A 20,407-nucleotide genomic window follows, 5' to 3' on the forward strand; every position below is an offset into this window, starting at 1 on the left:
TGCCTTCACAAAAGCCAGAGGTGTGCACGCTGCGCACCACCGCCCACATCGGCGTGCGCGTTCACGGTGTCAAACCGCGACCGTTAGCCAGCCTGGGCCGGGCGAATGCGGCGTCACCATGAGACAATCCGACCGTCCGTGCCGGCTGATGTGAAAAGTCACGGTTGTGAGCCTAAACCTGAGCCTCCTTGTTTTTGTATCCGCACATCTGTCATAGGGATATGAGATTCGTCAAGCTCCAAACGGTAAGTTAGGAGTTCTCACGCCAGAGTCTCTTTTTGTTTTGTCACTTGGTTAGACTTGTTTTTTAAGACCACAGTCTGCGCTTACCCGCTCCGATCTCAAAATGGCGGAGAGGCCGAATGCTAAGCTAAAAGAAGCTAAGAGGCAAACTTGCGACACTTTTTAGATATAAAAGGCAGAAGAAAAATACAATATCCAGATACTATTATTCAATTGTCATGTGTGTATATGATGACTTTCAAAAGCAGTTGTTCTCGTTTTAATCAATAAATGGCTTTCGCTGTAACACTTGTTGTGAAGCCTGGATGATCATTCGGCTATTCGGCTACACTTATGGAAGTTCTGTGTGGACGAGCTAGCCTACAATGTTAGCTATCCCAGCTGTTGTGTCAACGTAAATGTATTAATTAATGTTGCGATGTACCCATTATTTCTTGTTCAATCTAAATTTAGGTAAATAGTTGATTGTCTTTCGTTTTCTTTATTTTATTTTTTGCTCTAATAGCAACCCTGCAACCTGAAAAATGTTACGATATAACTCGACGATGCCAGACAACGAATTCGAGTTTGTTTTTCAATAAAAGATGGCTGTAATAATCGGTTATTATTTGTTTAAATAGCCCCAATGCTTTTCTGCTTTACCAAGTGCGGTAGAGGTATCAATTCGTGATCATTAGTTTGACAGCTACCCGTTATTGGGCACAGCTAACCTTAGCTTGAAAGGGCGTTGCTGAGCCATTGCTGCTACTTTGCCCTTGTGTCCCTGAACGCTTATTAAGACGCCACCCAAGCCATATTTAGATACTACTACTTACTTATTTTTTTTTTTAGTAAAGTGTATTTGTCTAACGGATATTTTTCGACCTAAATACTATCTGGATTTTCATTCTGGGTGGAGCCTTCCACGAATCGGATCTAAAATTGGAAAAAATCCGGACATCTTTGCAAGTTTGCTATGGAGCTTACGTACTTGTGATACCTGCTTTAATATTTAAATAAGCTTATCTCAATCATTTGAGCACATCCCATACACAAATATATAAATGCTTAGTTCATTAAAAAAGAAAAGGATTTTGTTTCAAATCTGTTGCCAAAATCTGGTTTCTGTTCTGCATATATATAGTGAATAAATTGCTAATCTATTTTTCTTTGTCCCTTTTTTGTAGAGCATCATTTGCTTCATAGTTTGCATTGCTTTGTTGTCTTGACATCAAGAAGCTGTAACATTTCTTTTTTGTTCCTACTTTAGTGAAGTTTTCTTGAAAGCTTCTTTAAAAAAATATGTTGTGGAAAGAAACAGAAGATGCACCTTCCTCTCCCCTCTTTCACTCTCTTGTGTTCTCTTCTTTTTTAACTTGTTTTGGGTTGATCAACTTGTTGATCTGAACAAGCTGATCAGCTGTGCTCAGCCACTGATCTAAGCACTTAAGCCTGATTTCCACTTATGTCGTGTCGACGCAAATATCTTACCAGTCAGATGTTCACCGTTATTGAAAGGCAGATTTGCAATCATGTTTTTATTTTTCAACATCTTATTGCAGTAACAGCAGTGGTTGTGCCTTGCTTATTCCTAACTCCAGACATGTCAAAGAAACAGCACAGATCTTGCGGGGCAAAGGTGTGTTGTGTTGCTTGTGGGTATTTGCTGCTTGACTTGCCTACTGCTTGTTGTAAGCCTCTTTGAAAATGGCTGGGAAAAGTTAATAGCCACAAGCATGAATGAGTTTACCACAGTAAACCAACCACTCACAGTTGTTGGGGTAAATGTTGACGTGAAGCATTTACGTTTTTATCAAGCTGCAGTTCAGATCATGGCATACGTTTGGGCTTGAATTGTTGTAGAAACTTAAATTGGCTCAAATGAGACTTATTTTGAAGAATGATTTTTATGGAAAATGGTCTAAAGTCTCCTTTTAATTAAAAGAAAACCGGTTTGACATGTTTTTGAGTTGGCTTCAGCTCTGCTTGCACTGTTTTGATTTTGTTGAAATGTCATTGAAGAGTGACAGTTGAACAAACAGGTATGTTTATCCTGCTTTGAGATTTGTAAACAAACATTAACTTTGCCAAGGTCAATAGTAAGACAAGTGGTTTGTCTTTTTAGTAATAGAACTCCCAAAGTAGCCAGAGGCAGCCAACATTTAAGTCTCTCTCTGTACTAAGCAGGCCGATTATTATTATTTTTATTAGAGCAAGGAATTCTGCATTGACAGTCTTATCTTTGCAACTATATTTGTTTTTAGAACAGAAACAGAACTTTAAAAAAACAGTTCTTAACCAGTAGGAAGCCATGGTGATATCAGTGTAACAGAAAAATATCAGAAATGTGTTTAGTGTTTGACTTGGTTTGTGGTGTTTTTTACATTATTTAAGTTTTCAGGGAAAATGGGTCTGGGTTCTTATGCTTAGATGTTTAGTTTGATATATTCTGTCATTGGAATCTAGAACTGTCTTTTTTACTGGTTCCTCGACATAGAACTAAGTGAACTCTATTGTTCCACACTTTTGCATTACAATTATGTTTAAGCAAAAAGGGGAAAAACTAGATAAAAACGATTAGATCCTAATATGTGACCATGCTAACAAGCACAATCCCAACACATATTTTAAAGTTTAAATATTTCCTAATTTCTAACTATTATTTAGCCATTTTTCGATATATTTTTTTTTCTCCAGAGAAAATTCTATCATATTAAAAAAAAAAAAATTGGTGTGAAAAGCTATTTGTGCTGGGTGGTAATCATGCATTTGGTGCGTTCTAACTTTAAGAACTCTTATTTTATAAAGTGCACTTTTCACTGCTCAAAACCAGAACAACGATGCAATTTGAAAGATAACACCAAAGTCCAGTTCTTGGTTTTGGTTTGGACGAGGCAAACTTTGTCACGTATTAGGTAAAATTGGTGCAGTTTTCTTATCCATAACAGTTTTTTGTGTGGTTGTTTATGTTTACAATTTAAAAATTGAAATGATTGCTATTGCACATAAAACTTAATTATTTTATTTTATTTTTTATTTTTTTCTCAAGTATTTTGTTTGTAATTATTTAAAACAGTTCTTACACTCCCTTAAAACCAACTGTTTGTCTGTTTTAAATAACCCCCACTTCCTTCTTTATACTTTTGATAAGTTAATGCACCTTGATCCCTTTTTGGTTGAATGCTGTAAAGCATTCAACCCTTTGTTTTCCTGTTTCTCTTTATTGGTTGAATGCTGTAAAGCATTCAACCCTTTGTTTTCCTGTTTCTCTTTATTTATTGGTTGAATGCTGTAAAGCATTCAACCCTTTGTTTTCCTGTTTCTCTTTATTTATTGGTTGAATGCTATAAAGCATTCAACCCTTTGTTTTCCTGTTTCTCTTTATTTATTATTATTATTATTTATACTATCTTCCGCCGTTTTTTGACACTTAACTACTTCTACATTTTTTAACCTATTTTTACCATTCAACTTTTGAAATGTTCAGCTCTTTCAGCTTATTCTTGCTATGACTTTTGGTACTTCTAATCCTTGTACTTTTTAAGATATTCCAGTTTTTACGGGAATTATTGCCCTATTAAAATGCATTGGAAAGTTATGGTGCAAGAGGTTCCCGGATCGACACCCAGTTCGGACACTTGAAATCTTTCTACCATTCACCTTTTTAAATGTTCAACTCTTTCAACTTATTACAGATATTACTTTTGGTCATTCAAATCATTGAAATTTTTAAGATATTCCAGGATTTTGCAGGATTTTTGCTCCATTAAAATACATAGGGAATTCTTGTGCTTAACCTTTTTTAAAGGTTTTCACCTTTTTTAACCATTTTACTTTTAAAATGTTGAGCTCTTTCAGCTCAGTTCAGCCATTTCTTTTACAAATTAAGCTTTCTATCAGCAATACAGCATTCAACCCTGCATTTTCTTCTGGAAATGCAGCTCCTTCTAGTTATTATTATTATAGTATCTTCCGCCGTTTTTTGGCGTTTAACTCCTTCTACAATTTTTAACCTATTTTAACCATTCTACTTTTAAAATTTTCAGCTCTTTTACCTTTTTTCTGCTATGACTTTTGGTTTTTCAAATCCTTTTACTTTTTAAGATATTCCAGGTTTTCCGGGAATTTTTGCTCCATTGAAATACATGGAGAATTTTTCGTTCAGAAGTTCACAGTTAAACTCCTTCTACAATTTTTCACCTATTTTAACCGTTCGACTATGAAAATGTTCAGCTCTTTCATCTTATTCTAGCTATGACATTTTGGTCCTTCAAATCCCTGAACTTTTCCATTTATTCCCGGATATTCCTGGATTTTCCAATCTTTTTGCTCCATTGGCCACACCTTTGCTTCTTTAAACAATTGTAACTTTAACATTCTTTTGGCTAGAGAGACCGTTCAAATATTGAAATGTTCACAAGGTTTTGGACTTCAACATAAGGTTGAAAAATTATTATGGGATGGCAACACCACCTACAGTTTGGCGGCCATTTTGTGCCAAAATGTGAGGGAATTTTAAACTTCTTCAAACTTTCACCTATTTTTACCATTCTACTATTACAATGTTCAACCCTTTCATCTTATTCCTTTCAGCTATGACTTTTGGTCCTTCAAATCTTTGAACTTTTCCAGATATTCCCGGATATTCCCAGATTTTCCAATGTTTTTGCTCCATTGGCCACACCTTTGCTTCTTTAAACAATTGTAACTTTAACATTCTTTTGGCTAGAGACACCGTTCAAATATTGAAATGTTCACAAGGTTTTGGACTTCAACATAAAGTTCAAAATTATTATGGGATGGCAACACCACCTACAGTTTGGCAGCCATTTTGTGCCAAAATGTGAGGCAATTTTAAACTTCTTCAAACTTTCACGTATTTTTACCATTCTACTATTACAATGTTCAACCTTTTCAGCTTATTCCTTTCAGCTATGACTTTTGGTCCTTCAAATCTTTGAACTTTTCCAGATATTCCCGGATATTCCCAGATTTTCCAATGTTTTTGCTCCATTGGCCACACCTTTGCTTCTTTAAACAATTGTAACTTTAACATTCTTTTGGCTAGAGACACCGTTCAAATATTGAAATGTTCACAAGGTTTTGGACTTCAACATAAGGTTCAAGATTATTATGGGATGGCAACACCACCTACAGTTTGGCGGCCATTTTGTGCCAAAATGTGAGGCAATTTTAAACTTCTTCAAACTTTCACGTAGTTTAATCCTTCTACTATTACAATGTTCAACCCTTTCATCTTATTCCTTTCAGCTACGACTTTTAGTCTTTCAAATCTTTGAACTTTTCAAGATATTCCAAGATTTTTCAGGATTTTTGCTCCATTAAAATGCATAGGGAATTCTTGTGCTTAACCTCTTTTACATGTTTTTACTTTTTTTAACCATTTTACTTTTAAAATGTTGATCTCTTTCAGCTCAGTTCAGCCATTTATTTTACACATTAAGCTTTCTTTCAGCAATACAGCATTCAACCCTGCATTTTCTTCTGGAAATGCAGCTCCTTCTAGTTATTATTATTATTATTATAGTATCTTCCGCCGTTTTTTGGCGTTTAACTACTTCTACAATTTTTAACCTATTTTAACCATTCTACTTTTAAAATGTTCATCTCTTTCATCTTATTTCTGCTATGACTTTTGGTTTTTCAAATCCTTTTACTTTTTAAGATATTCCAGGTTTTCCGGGAATTTTTGCTCCATTGAAATACATGGAGAATTTTTCGTTCAGAAGTTCACAGTTAAACTCCTTCTACAATTTTTCACCTATTTTAACCGTTCGACTATGAAAATGTTCAGCTCTTTCATCTTATTCTAGCTATGACATTTTGGTCCTTCAAATCTTTGAACTTTTCCAGATATTCCTGGATATTCCCAGATTTTCCAATCTTTTTGCTCCATTGGCCACACCTTTGCTTCTTTAAACAATTGTAACTTTAACATTCTTTTGGCTAGAGACACCGTTCAAATATTGAAATGTTCACAAGGTTTTGGACTTCAACATAAGGTTTAAAAATTATTATGGGATGGCAACACCACCTACAGTTTGGCGGCCATTTTGTGCCAAAATGTGAGGCAATTTTAAACTTCTTCAAACTTTCACCTATTTTTACCATTCTACTATTACAATGTTCAACCCTTTCAGCTTATTCCTTTCAGCTATGACTTTTGGTCCTTCAAAATTTTGAACTTTTCCAGATATTCCCGGATATTCCCAGATTTTCCAATCTTTTTGCTCCATTGGCCACACCTTTGCTTCTTTAAACAATTGTAACTTTAACATTCTTTTGGCTAGAGACACCGTTCAAATATTGAAATGTTCACAAGGTTTTGGACTTCAACATAAAGTTCAAAATTATTATGGGATGGCAACACCACCTACAGTTTGGCGGCCATTTTGTGCCAAAATGTGAGGCAATTTTAAACTTCTTCAAACTTTCACGTATTTTAATCCTTTTACTATTACAATGTTCAACCCTTTCAGCTTATTCCTTTCAGCTACGACTTTTAGTCTTTCAAATCTTTGAACTTTTCAAGATATTCCAAGATTTTCCAGGATTTTCCAAGATTTTTGCTTCATTTAAATACATGGAGAATCCTTGAAAACCTTTGTTGCTTTCAAGCATTATAACTTTAACAAGCTTTCAGCTAGAGGCACCGTTCAAACATTGAAATGCTCACAAGGCTTTGGACTTCAACATACGTTTTGAAATTATTATGGGATGGCAACACAACCTACTGTTTGGTGGGCATTTTTTGACAAAATCTGAAGCAAATGTTGCAATAAACTTCATCCATGGCTGGAACTGAACATATTGAAATTCACTGGATCTGGACATATAAGGAATGTGGGCGTGGTTAGCAAACAAAGCTCGTTGCTAAGGATGTCCAAAAGTTTACTTTTTCCGATTCATCTGAAACCGACGTTGATTTGTTCCTCATCTCCAGGCGACCGAAACATAAAATGGTTGCTATGGAGATAAAATCAATAGAAAAGCCGCCATTTTGAAAAGAGTGGATTTTCTATCAACTTAGAACATGTAGCTTTTACCAATATAATACTCTCAAACAACGTGTTTTTTGGAGTCAGTTGATGATGCTGATTCCAATGCTAGTACTTTTAGCCATTTTAGCAACATCTTCAAATTTTCAACAATTCAGCCATTTTTTCAACAATTTCAGCTTTCATGCTTAAGTCCTACAAATTTTGACCTATTTCAGCCATTCTACTTTTACAATGTTCAACTTTTTCAGCTTATTCCTGCTAGGACTTTTGCACCTTTAACTTTTCATGGTTCTTCCAGTACAGTTCAGTCATTTCTTCAGCTAATTCAGCTTTCATTCAGCAGTACAGCATTCAACCCTGCATTTTCTTCTGGAAATGCAGCTCCTTCTAGTTTATTATTATCGTATCTTATAGTATCTTCCGCCGTTTTTTGGCGTTTAACTACTTCTACAATTTTTAACCTATTTTAACCATTCTACTATTAAAATGTTCATTTCTTTCATCTTATTTCTGCTATGACTTTTGGTTTTTCAAATCCTTTTACTTTTTAAGATATTCCAGGTTTTCCGGGAATTTTTGCTCCATTGAAATACATGGAGAATTTTTCGTTCAGAAGTTCACAGTTAAACTCCTTCTACAATTTTTCACCTATTTTAACCGTTCGACTATGAAAATGTTCAGCTCTTTCATCTTATTCTAGCTATGACATTTTGGTCCTTCAAATCCTTGAACTTTTCCAGATATTCCCGGATATTCCCAGATTTTCCAATGTTTTTGCTCCATTGGCCACACCTTTGCTTCTTTAAACAATTGTAACTTTAACATTCTTTTGGCTAGAGACACCGTTCAAATATTGAAATGTTCACAAGGTTTTGGACTTCAACATAAGGCTCAAAATTATTATGGGATGGCAACACCACCTACAGTTTGGCGGCCATTTTGTGCCAAAATGTGAGGCAATTTTAAACTTCTTCAAACTTTCACCTATTTTTACCATTCTACTATTACAATGTTCAACCTTTCCAGCTTATTCCTTTCAGCTATGACTTTTGGTCCTTCAAATCCTTGAACTTTTCCAGATATTCCCGGATATTCCCAGATTTTCCAATCTTTTTGCTCCATTGGCCACACCTTTGCTTCTTTAAACAATTGTAACTTTAACATTCTTTTGGCTAGAGACACCGTTCAAATATTGAAATGTTCACAAGGTTTTGGACTTCAACATAAGGTTTAAAAATTATTATGGGATGGCAACACCACCTACAGTTTGGCGGCCATTTTGTGCCAAAATGTGAGGCAATTTTAAACTTCTTCAAACTTTCACCTATTTTTACCATTCTACTATTACAATGTTCAACCTTTCCAGCTTATTCCTTTCAGCTATGACTTTTGGTCCTTCAAATCCTTGAACTTTTCCAGATATTCCCGGATATTCCCAGATTTTCCAATCTTTTTGCTCCATTGGCCACACCTTTGCTTCTTTAAACAATTGTAACTTTAACATTCTTTTGACTAGAGACACCGTTCAAATATTGAAATGTTCACAAGGTTTTGGACTTCAACATAAGGTTTAAAAATTATTATGGGATGGCAACACCACCTACAGTTTGGCGGCCATTTTGTGCCAAAATGTGAGGCAATTTTAAACTTCTTCAAACTTTCACCTATTTTTACCATTCTACTATTACAATGTTCAACCCTTTCATCTTATTCCTTTCAGCTATGACTTTTGGTCCTTCAAATCTTTGAACTTTTCCAGATATTCCCGGATATTCCCAGATTTTCCAATGTTTTTGCTCCATTGGCCACACCTTTGCTTCTTTAAACAATTGTAACTTTAACATTCTTTTGGCTAGAGACACCGTTCAAATATTGAAATGTTCACAAAGTTTTGGACTTCAACATAAGGTTCAAAATTATTATGGGATGGCAACACCACCTACAGTTTGGCGGCCATTTTGTGCCAAAATGTGAGGCAATTTTAAACTTCTTCAAACTTTCACGTATTTTAATCCTTCTACTATTACAATGTTCAACCCTTTCAGCTTATTCCTTTCAGCTACGACTTTTAGTCTTTCAAATCTTTGAACTTTTCAAGATATTCCAAGATTTTCCAGGGTTTTCCAAGATTTTTGCTTCATTTAAATACATGGAGAATCCTTGAAAACCTTTGTTGCTTTCAAGCATTATAACTTTAACAAGCTTTCAGCTAGAGGCACCGTTCAAACATTGAAATGCTCACAAGGCTTTGGACTTCAACATACGTTTTGAAATTATTATGGGATGGCAACACAACCTACTGTTTGGTGGCCATTTTTTGACAAAATCTGAAGCAAATATTGCAATAAACTTCATCCATGGCTGGAACTGAACATATTGAAATTCACTGGATCTGGACATATAAGGAATGTGGGCGTGGTTAGCCAACAAACTTCGTTGCTAAGGACGTCCAAAGGTTTACTTTTTCCGATTTGTCTGAAACTGACGTCGATTTGTTCGTCATCCCATGCCGCCCCAAACGTAAAATGGTTGCTATGGAGATAAAATTAATAGAAAAGCCGCCATTTTGAAAAAAGTGGATTTTCTGTCAACTTATAACATGTAGCTTTTACTAATATGATTCTCTCAAACAATGTGTTTTTTGGATTCAGTTGATGATGCTGATTCCAATGCTAGTACTTTTAGCCATTTTAGCAACTTCTTCAAATTTTCAACACTTCAGCCATTTTTTCAACAATTTCAGCTTTAATGCTTAAGTCCTACAAATTTTGACCTATTTCAGCCATTCTACTATTACAATGTTCAACTTTTTCATCTTATTCCTGCTAGGACTTTTGCACATTTAACTTTTAAGGTTTTCCCAGTACAGTTAAGCCATTTCTTCAGCTAATTCAGCTTTCATACTTAACTCTTATTTAACCTATTTTAACCATTTTACTTGTAACATGTTGAGCTCTTTCAGCTCAGTTCGGCCATTTCTTTTACAAATAAAGCTTTCTTTCAGCAATACAGCATTCAACCCTGCATTTTCTTCTGGAAATGCAGCTCCTTCTAGTTTTATTTGTGACTGATCACTGAGATAACCACACATTTGCTTACTAGTTTAATGACAAGACATGCTAAACTGCTTTTCTTTTTCTGTTTTATTTATTTGATTTTAACTCCAAAGAAAAATGCCTTGGCCAACATTTTAGTTTGTCTATCAACTACTACTTTTCTATGTGTTCCTTTAAAAAAACACTTTTGGTGCAGTTTGTGAAGTCCAGGTGTACAAGCCGTGATAAGGTAACAGCTTGGAAGTCTGGTTGTTCCTTCACAAATTTCCCCTGTGTGGGATCAATAAAGTACTTCTGATTCTGATTTTCTGCTCACCACAGAAATCACTGCACTCTTCTGTCAGGTTACTAACACATTGTTTTGTGTTTAAATAACTGTAGCAAAAAAAACATTCAGCTTTGTTCTAAAACTGATTTGTACAAACAAAATTGATAGCTCATTTTAAACATTGATTTGTTTCTTTATTTACTTTGCAGACAGTGAAACCTACAAGAAAAGTGTAGGAGACACCAGAGCAGACCAAGGCAGCGTTGAGTTAAGGTCTTCTCTGCGTGTCTGGTGTAAATCCTATTAGCTACCGCCCAGTCACTTCTTTACACTGCTCTGTCAGCTGTATGGAGGACTTGTAGTGTCTGTCACTAAGAAACACTAGCAAAGACTTTGTGTTGTCTGGTCAAGCTGCTAAGTGGCTTATAGCTGCTGCAGACCCAGACTCTGTTCCTATGAGCTTTAAATCCCTGAATGGTATGTTTTGATTTCTGAACATGTTTTATGGAACTGTGTTCTACTTTGCTTTGATATCCAGTAAATATTACAAAGTAACATAAAGTCTGTAGTAAACTCTCAACAGGTTTTGGAAATTGACCTTTTTAAGACCCAAAATAATTGCTAATAAGACATCATACATTAAGATTAGGAGGATCAGCACACGCTATAGAAAATGCTTTACAGTAGGGAAAAAAGTATAAGACGGTCCACTTAAAATATTAGAGTTCAGGTCTGTGAGGAACAGAATTCTTGCTTGTTTTTAGTTTATAAACGTGGTTTTTCTGTACAATTATACATATAAATTATTTAAAGTCATACAAGGTGATTCCTTGGATTATTTTTTTATATTCTGTCTCTTACAGTTGAAGTGTCTCTATGATGAACATTGCAGACCTTTTTTCATCTTTTTAACTGGGACAACTTGCAGAATTTGTGAATGACAAATACTTTTTTTGCTCTTTAAAGCACCTTAGCTTCTTTATTATTGTTTAAAATGTAAAAAAATATTGTCATTGATGTGAGGCAGCAATTCAATGTTTGACTCAACACTGATAAAGATACTTATTATTTACCTCAATTAAAGAAACATCTCCATGTCTTGACTATCAAACTAAAGTAGAAATGATTATATTTCTTGTCTTTTTGGAAATAAATTGCCTCTTTTCAGCATCAATGTGAAAAGATGTTACTGTGTTTGGTCAAGCCTGACTTTTATTGGTAATGGGACTCTCTTGTAAACAAATGCTGGATCTTTGGCTGCTAGTGACACCTGGTGTTGGTCCAACAGATTAAAAGCTTTTTTCAAATATCTTTTTCCTGCATGACTGTGCAAAGCACCAATGTTGCTTCCTCGTCAGTTTTTGACTGAGATTAAGGATGCTTGGTAGGTCTAAAACTTCCAGCTGACAGTTATACCAGTTTTAATAGAAATATACTTGCATTTTCTCTTTATATTTAAACATTTTTTTCCGATTTTGTCTCCTGTTTAGTTTTAAATATGGTATTGATGTCTGTTTGTGTGTTTTATTTATGCTAACCTATTTATTATTGTTTGTTTTCTATTCTCATCAGATGGTGGACATGTTGGATTGAACACTCCTGGACCCTCATCTTGGATAAAATTGAATCTGCGTGCTGCTCCTTTTTTTTTTAATACTAAATGTTGTTTTGAAAGGCCAAAAGCTGAGAAGCTGAGGAATCGACTTATTCAGACATCATTTTTCCCAATCGGAGTATCCCTCTTTACCTCATCTTCACCTCCCTAAGAGGGAGAGAGCAGCAGCCACCATGGTGCTGTCCCAGAGACAAAGAGATGAACTGTGAGTCTCCGTAGTTGTAATAACTCACTTGCAGACAAAGGTGCATGTAAAAAGCGCCTGTGTTTTCAAAAATGTACATAATTGTTTAAATATTTGTGAACATACCAATGGTTGCCCACAAACATTGGAATTTTCCTCTGTTCTTGAAAAAGCAGGGAAGGTGTTTGGGATCTGTTATCCAGGGGAAAATTGTGCAAATTTAAGTGAATTCATTCTGTTTTGGGAATTTTCTAGCAGTGAAGAGATGTGAGCTTTAAGGTGCTTCATTTGATAGGGTCTCTGTGAATATTTCATAACCCACATGGCGGGAGCTAAGGCGTGGGGGGGATGGGTCAGGGGAAGGAACTGAACATGGTGGTCAGGCTTAATGTGAGCAGGTTCTTGGTTTTGTAGACGTGTCTGATTGCAGCACACCCCTACATTCTTCAGAATGCATTAAAAACTTCTAAATTAAATTTACACCCTTCTTCCAACAGAGTTTCAATGAAAGAAAGGGGGAAATCTTGCTGCCACAGTGGCCTAGTGTTTGAAGTCTGTAGCAGACAGTTGAATCAGGGTTACAGTTATTAGGCATTCAAAGGGACCTTTAGGCTCTACCCTAAATTTAGCACCGTTCCTCATGAAATATTCAGCCTTCCACTGATAAAGGACTGGTTCCTCCTGAATGCATGCAGGATTGTAGTTGAGGTTTCCCTGCACTTGTGGGCTGGATTCAACCATTGCAGCATTTAATTTTGTTCCTTATGGTCAAGCTGTGGCAGCTCAAACGTTGTTTCCCAATGATTCAGTCCATATGTTTATGTTTTTCTGGTGAAAGGCTGTATTTAGTTTTTTTGGGCCCTTGGGTTAAGGTTTCTGACATTTAAGGTGGAATTGCTGAGCGTGTGTTAGTTAGGTTGTTGCTTTCACTACCTAAGAACGAATAGTGTAAAGCTAAACTTTAGTTATTATTAGAAACAGAAGTCAAACTGTCTGGCTGTGAATTTTTTTATGTCATTTGCAGCATCTCAGCTGAACTATTGCACTGAATATTTAGTAGCAGCTATATGGGCTTGTTAACAAATGAAGAGGAAATGTTTCTTTCATCTTGGGAAAAGCTGGCATTAAACTTTCAATTTTATTTAATCTAGAAATCGAGCTATAGCTGATTATCTTCGTTCCAATGGATATGAAGAAGCTTATTCTACCTTCAAGAAAGAAGCAGAATTAGATATGGTAAGTAATAAAAGCATTTTTTTTTTATTAGTAAAGGAATTAGTCACCTGATTGTGCTTTTGTGTGTTCAGAATGAAGATGTAGACAAGAAGTATGCAGGACTCTTGGAAAAAAAATGGACCTCGGTTATCAGATTACAAAAGAAGGTAAGAAATGTCCCAATCGATTGATGTTTTTAAATATATCAAGAAATGTACAATATAAGTGCCCATCTCTTTTTGTGAAATAGTGACATGAGCACTGTAACTAGAAACAAAAACCGCTTTTTTAACATACACTACCATATAGGCAGTGTTAGCTTTTTATTTTTTCTAAATGTATCCAGATTTGTATCGTTTCGTCTGCTTGGTAATATACAAGTTTCTGAAAGTTTCCTTCCTTGATGTTTTAGGTGATGGAGTTGGAATCAAAGCTAAATGAGGCAAAGGAGGAGATGACACACGGCGGTCCTGTGGGTCAAAAGAGAGATCCTAAGGAGTGGATTCCACGTCCCCCGGAGAGATACGCCATGAGTGGACACCGTGCCCCTGTCACCCGTGTCATTTTCCACCCGGTGTTTTCTGTCATGGTCACGGCCTCTGAGGATGCCACTATTAAGGTGATTTAGTATTTACTATGCACTGTTCAGTCGGTCACTGACAGGTGAGAAATGCTTAGATTACAAATTATATTATTTAAGGGTTGGCATTATTCTGCTTTTTTTTTTTTTTTTTAAACAAAGCAGTACAACTGCTTATGTCATCTCTAAAATGTAAGCAGTAGATCAGAAGCTTTACTTCGGTGTTATTCTCAGCTTTTGATTTATTCCCGCCCTGCTCTCAGATCATTTTGCTTTGTTCGTGACAATTTTCATCCAATAAATGTAGATATTTCTCTTTTTGTGCTAACAAGGTTATTATACTGATACCACAGCGTCAACATTCTGTTTAATCAGGCACAATACTATGTTTTGTCTCATATTAAAATAATTTCTGTATATTTTTAGAGTTTAAGAATGATGTCCTAATAAATGTCTTAAACAGCTGGAATCTGTCACAGATTGATTACTGAACGTCAGATTTCTATGCCTAAACATGACAGTTCTCATAATTTGTCTATACAGTCGAAGGTGAATGTTTTAGTTATACATTTTGTTTATCAGTTGTAGTCGCTCAGTGTTGCCTCTGGTATTTTAGGTTTGGGACTATGAGGCGGGGGACTTTGAGCGAACCCTCAAAGGCCACACGGACTCTGTGCAGGATGTCTCCTTTGATCAGACGGGAAAGCTGCTGGCTTCATGTTCAGCTGATATGAGTATCAAACTCTGGGACTTTCAGGGGTTTGAGTGTATCAGAACAATGCATGGTAAGAATAGTTTTTGTCATGTTTTAAGAGTAGTTTTAGTTTAGAAGCTACTTAAAAATGTCAATTTGTAATGAAATCAACAGCTGGATTCCTGAGTTAAATATAAAAATTTAAGTTTTATTTACTTTTTCTTTTACACAAATTTGAGTTCAGTCGTTTTTGACATTGGTTTACCTCCTGCATAATCTTACACACCAACCTTATTTTAAAGAAACATTTAATGCATTAATAGTACCTTTTTTTTCTCATTTACAATAGATGTACTTTTTGATCTTTTGGTCCTAAATTGGGCATTGTTATCAGTTTTCTATGTTAAACAGCTGATCTCACCAAAAAATATAACTAACAAACCAAAGCAGGGTCTTTACCAGATAGATAACACAACTGTTAGCTGTTATTTCATCTTTGGTTCCTAAGTTTTTACTACCAACACATAAATGCTGAGTGTAACCATTAAAAAAACAGAATAGTTGAATATTTTTTACAGTGATCATTTCTTCACTGCAGAAATATTATTATATTTTAGATTCAACTTTCCACATTTTCCCTGACCAATGAAATACCTGACTGTTTTTCCAGGCCATGATCACAATGTGTCGTCTGTAGCCATTATGCCAAATGGGGATCACATAGTGTCTGCCTCCAGAGACAAGACCATTAAGATGTGGGAGGTAGCTACTGGGTAAGCCATCCACAGACGTTTTTGTTGTTTTGTAATGCGTTATGTTAAATCATTTGCTGTTTCAGTTGTATCTTTCGTCTGTATACATTTTGTCTGCTCTTCCTGCAGCTACTGTGTGAAGACTTTCACGGGCCACAGGGAGTGGGTGAGAATGGTTCGGCCCAATCAGGATGGCTCGCTGCTTGCCAGCTGCTCCAACGACCAGACGGTCCGCGTCTGGGTCGTCTCCTCGAAAGAGTGCAAAGCCGAGCTACGGGAACACGAGCATGTGGTAGAATGTATCGCCTGGGCCCCTGACAGTGCTCACCCCACCATCCTGGAAGCCACAGGCTCAGAGGTAAATGTTTGCAGGATCTGGCTTTTGTTCATGCTGCCACAGGGCTTCTAACTATTGGCAGGCATCATCCAAGAAGTGAATTGCTTCTCTTTTATTAAAGACATTTAGTTTTTTTTTTAAGGAACAGTGAGAAAAAAACCTAATTTTATAGTTACAGTATGTGAATTTAAAAGGAATTGCATCTTTTTGTTGATATTGTTAAATCAAAACCCATTTACTTCGTCTGTCTTTCAGAGTAAGAAGAGCGGGAAACCTGGTCCATTCCTTCTCTCTGGTTCCAGAGATAAAACAATTAAGATGTGGGATGTGAGCATTGGAATCTGCCTCATGACTTTGGTGAGTATTTTCTGGAACTGTTTCAGTTTTTATGCTCTAGAGTGGAGCTTTATGAGGAATCGTCCACGTGTCTTCAGGTGGGGCATGACAACTGGGTGCGTGGGGTGTTGTTTCATCCTGGAGGACGATTCATAGTGAGCTGTGCCGATGACAAAACCATTAGGATCTGGGACTTCAAGAACAAACGCTGCATGAAGACCTTGAGTGCTCATGAACACTTTGTTACCTCTCTGGGTAAAGAAATTTTGTTATCTCTGCACTCTGTCAACTTCCTTTTTTTGCCACATTAATAATTAAACTTGCTGTATGGACTCTTAACAGATTGTCCTTTTTTCTAGATTTCCACAAGTCTGCCCCCTACGTGGTCACAGGCAGCGTCGACCAGACAGTGAAAGTCTGGGAGTGCCGCTGAGACTTCCATCATCTCTCATCCTGCCCTGATCCCCATTTACCTCTACTCTGAAAGAAAATAAACCTTTAAAGCTCCGTCTCGCCCTACCCTCTTCTGCACCTCCTTCCCAACTTACTGATGCTCCGCCTGGCTCCTCACCTCATACTCTCCAAACTATAGTTGACAGCAGAGGCGCTTCACTTTCTCCCAGTCATCCTTCCTTGCTCCTCAACATTGCTTCAGCCCTAATAAGATGACTATTGTCCTTTAGTGTAAATAATTCTGGATGTAGGGTACGCTTAATAAATATCACGCAATCTCTCTGACACCAACACATTCAGAAAGTTAAGTATTCTTGCATGGTGACTCCATAAAAAAAAACTCTATACTGTTTGATTTGCAAATTTGCATACTGCTGTCATGACCCCCTGTCATGTCAAACGGTAAATCTGGGCGTGCTGATGCAGGTGGATTCTAGTCAACTGAAAGGGCACAAGAACCAGTGGGACCCCTTGATGAAGGGCTTTAGGTTGTGTTTCATTTTGTTTTACTACGCGCCTCCATTGTGGCGGTCTGTCACTGTGTTCCTGGTGGTTGAGAAATCGTAAAGACCGCATATTTAAAAAACAAAAAGGAAACCGAAGTTGTCAGAGAGGTGGCTTCCAATCAAATCACATGAAGTTTTGTGGGCGAGTGCACATGTACATGTTTGTATAGTGTTGTGTATGATTGTGTGTGCGAATGTGTGTCTGTATTCTACGACAGGAGAATCTTCTCACTGCTTCTGCTCTGATGGAGTATTGAGAGAGGTTTCTCGCCTACTGTGTTCTTTCATGCTTCATCTCTCTCATCGAACTTGCTTTCTTGTAGACACTCACTGGACCTTAATGATCCATAAGCTGCTGAGAGGACAGGCTTTTTTAAGGCTCACCCCTTTTTCTGAGGTTTGCGTGTGAATGTCACCCCCAGAGAATCGCCAGGTGCCCTCTCGCTCAATCTCTGCCTTGTTAACCCATCGAAGGCTCCACACACAGGATTTTCATCCAGCTTTCTGTGGTTTTCACAGCTCTTTACACTCACACACTCACAAATGCACATACACGCACAGTGAAAGTTGTGTATCAATATATCTGGATGTCATTGTTTGCAACATAATAAAATTCTGTAAATATAACATTTCTATAGGTGTTTTTTTCTTTTCCAAGGATGAGTTTTACTTAGACAGGTTGGTCAACTTTAGTCTACATGTGAGTTTTTATCCTACTGCTCATTAAAAGAATTTTATGATGGACAGGTACAGACAGTGCAAATTAACTGTTGCAGTAAAAAGACAAGAAAACCAGAGGGGAGAAAATACCCTTAAGTGTTTATTTTGGAGTTTGTATCGGATCTCACATGGGTAGCTTTTGTTTAAAAAAAAGTAGGTCACTAGACAGGGCTTGTTCCAGACAGCTACTATTATTAATGTATAAAATGCAAGCTCAGTCATGCCAATCCTGACTTCCTGGCATCTTTAAAATTTAAAATGGATTTGTGCGTATCACCCTAAATAGATAAAGATATAAGATAATTGCTGAATGGTTTGTAACACCTATTTTCCCAGGTGTTGCCCAGTTTCACTGAAGCCACTAAAAGTGCAAGAGCATGAGGCTGCAAGGGATAGTTTCAAGTCTACTCATAAATTTTGCACATTACCCAAGCTGCCTTCTTTCCCTGCACACACCTGCTCACTCCACCACGCAACAATTATATCCTGGCAACAGTTGCCAGGACAGCACATGCAATTACCTCACCTGCTGGGCTATGAGGAACACAGTGCTGCAGATGTATAGCAATGATTACCACTCAAAATGTGTGTTGTAATAAGCCCATAGGTACATGGTCTGCTGAAGTGAGCTGGAGACATAAGTGAGAAGGATCCTAATGGGACACAAGAGGTGATGAAAATCCTCCCTCAGTCTGAAAGTCCTGTTTCTAAACAGGAGCAATGGTGCTGAAAATTTGGCCTAGATCCAGCTGTACGCTATACATCCCCTTCATGTAAGGCCTAAAAAATACCTCTTTGCTTTCTAGTCATTTGGCTTGTTTGTGAGTCATCAATTTCTTCTTCATCTCAGTGATGAATTTTAATTTTGGTTTAACAAATATGATATTTTGGAGTTACACTAGGCAGCATTGGTCAAAACAAACCATCACGTCCATGTACCCAGATATTTTAAGGTTCAAAACACGTAAATGTGCAGACATGACTTAAAGCTGGTGTTCTTCAGTACTGATCAGGGACTGTGTTCTTAAGTGCAGAATGTCGTAGGTTTGGGTCAATTTGTAAATTTTAACGTTACAACTCTCTTTACAACTGATGTGACTTCCGCTACAATCTCTGATTAAGCCTGAGGGGAAGAGGAGAATGATGGGGAAGATCTGGAGCAGTAGTACTTTAGGGTGTGGCACACTCTAGTGGTGCATGACAGTATACTGACATGTCAGTAAAAGACATCTGTTACCTCCTTTCATTGAGAAGAAACGGCATTATGCATTCCTTTATGTTTTAGATTGTAACCCTTATTTTTTTTAAATAAACTCTTTTTTTGAAGGTTTCTTTGATTAGGTGCAAAAAGGCTTTCGGAGAACCTGGTGATAGAAAAAATGTAAGCATCTAGAAAAGATATGGGAACAATTCTTTCTCTCACAGTACTGAGAGTTTCTGGTAAATATGATGATCGTTTTCCAACATAATGAGATAACGAGAGCAAATAAAAAGGGCTTACGGAGGTTACTCCATTCACTGCCCTGAGGACAAGGGTGTGCCCAAAGCTCATTTCAAATTAGTGACTACAGGATTGGTTCAGCAATGTCCTTTGATGCAGTACTTTACTTACCTCTAGTCCTCAGCTAAAACTGAGACATTGCAGTAAAAATTAGCACATTTTTACATTATTTTAAAATGTTGTATCTATATTTTCTGCGGTGGATTACTTCCTCGCCATATTCGTTGTGAAGATCCACAAGTGATGCAGCACATCTAACTGGGTCAGCCTATCCCATCCTCACCCTCCCACCTACACAATCTCTGAGCTGCCCTTCCCTTCTCCTCCTCCTCCTCCTCCTATCTTTGTATGCTCACACATCTGTGACTTTTTTTTATCCTGTGCACATCAAATAAGGAATCTTTTGCATGTCTTTTCAGTTTTCTTCAATTTTTTTACCTGTAAGAAAATCTCATTTATACAGCCATGCATGTTTCTCACCGTTTGTTTCATTTGTTATTCTAAATTTCATTGAGACCTTAACATTGTATACAATTATGTTTGATTCTGTATTTTATCATGAAAGGTTTGACCGTTACCATGCAGTGCGTATATGTAGAAGCAATGTTAAAACCCATACACCTCTGACAAATGCTGTTTGGTCCAAATCTGCGTGGTGTATTTTCCTTTCATAGCAAGATTATAAAAAAGGATGTTGCCATCATGCAGATCACAAAATCTATTCAAAAAAGAAATGTGAGAAACTGTGATATGACACAAAAAACTTCTAAGAAGAAGTAAATATTTTTTAAATCTAAGGTAAATTAAAAAAGTTTTAGTAAATGTTTCAGCCGAAATTGCAATATTTGTCTCTCAGCCACGCCAACGCACCGACAGTTCCCTCCTTATCGTTCTGAATAGAGCCAAAGAGATCTAACGACATCAGCTTACCACGTCATAATCACGG

The 20,407-nt window shown here is 36.8% G+C and overlaps 1 protein-coding gene across 3 annotated transcripts; it reads left to right on the forward strand.

Annotated features, from left to right (window-relative positions):
* The first annotated feature begins 7 nt into the window (after window positions 1–7).
* Window positions 8–17,867, forward strand: pafah1b1b (platelet-activating factor acetylhydrolase 1b, regulatory subunit 1b). 3 transcript variants are annotated; one of them, XM_020708735.2, is made up of 12 exons: window positions 3,078–3,137; window positions 10,778–11,045; window positions 12,141–12,388; window positions 13,519–13,603; window positions 13,675–13,749; window positions 13,995–14,201; window positions 14,779–14,947; window positions 15,527–15,629; window positions 15,738–15,966; window positions 16,201–16,302; window positions 16,380–16,536; window positions 16,641–17,867. In XM_020708735.2, exons 3-12 carry the CDS (start codon window positions 12,357–12,359, stop codon window positions 16,712–16,714), a joined length of 1,233 nt encoding a protein of 410 aa, XP_020564394.1. In that variant the 5' UTR covers window positions 3,078–3,137; window positions 10,778–11,045; window positions 12,141–12,356; the 3' UTR covers window positions 16,715–17,867. The 3 variants fall into 3 exon arrangements, with proteins under 3 accessions (XP_004076213.1, XP_020564394.1, XP_078786844.1); XM_004076165.5 differs by lacking the exons at window positions 3,078–3,137; window positions 10,778–11,045 and adding an exon at window positions 8–245; XM_078930718.1 differs by lacking the exon at window positions 10,778–11,045 and having other exon boundaries at window positions 3,084–3,137.
* Window positions 17,868–20,407: the final 2,540 nt, after the last annotated feature.

This window comes from Oryzias latipes, chromosome 14, assembly GCF_053564925.1.
Source record: "Oryzias latipes strain Hd-rR chromosome 14, Olatipes_Hd-rR_3.1".
Lineage (NCBI taxonomy): Eukaryota > Metazoa > Chordata > Actinopteri > Beloniformes > Adrianichthyidae > Oryzias > Oryzias latipes.

Excerpts from the sequence above, each read along its gene's own strand:
- pafah1b1b (XM_004076165.5), top strand. The coding sequence starts at position 12,357 with ATGGTGCTGTCCCAGAGACAAAGAGATGAACT. Across the intron at positions 12,389-13,518 it reads CAGAGACAAAGAGATGAACT|AAATCGAGCTATAGCTGATT; the intron begins GTGAGTCTCCGT and ends TATTTAATCTAG. Across the intron at positions 16,537-16,640 it reads ACACTTTGTTACCTCTCTGG|ATTTCCACAAGTCTGCCCCC; the intron begins GTAAAGAAATTT and ends CCTTTTTTCTAG.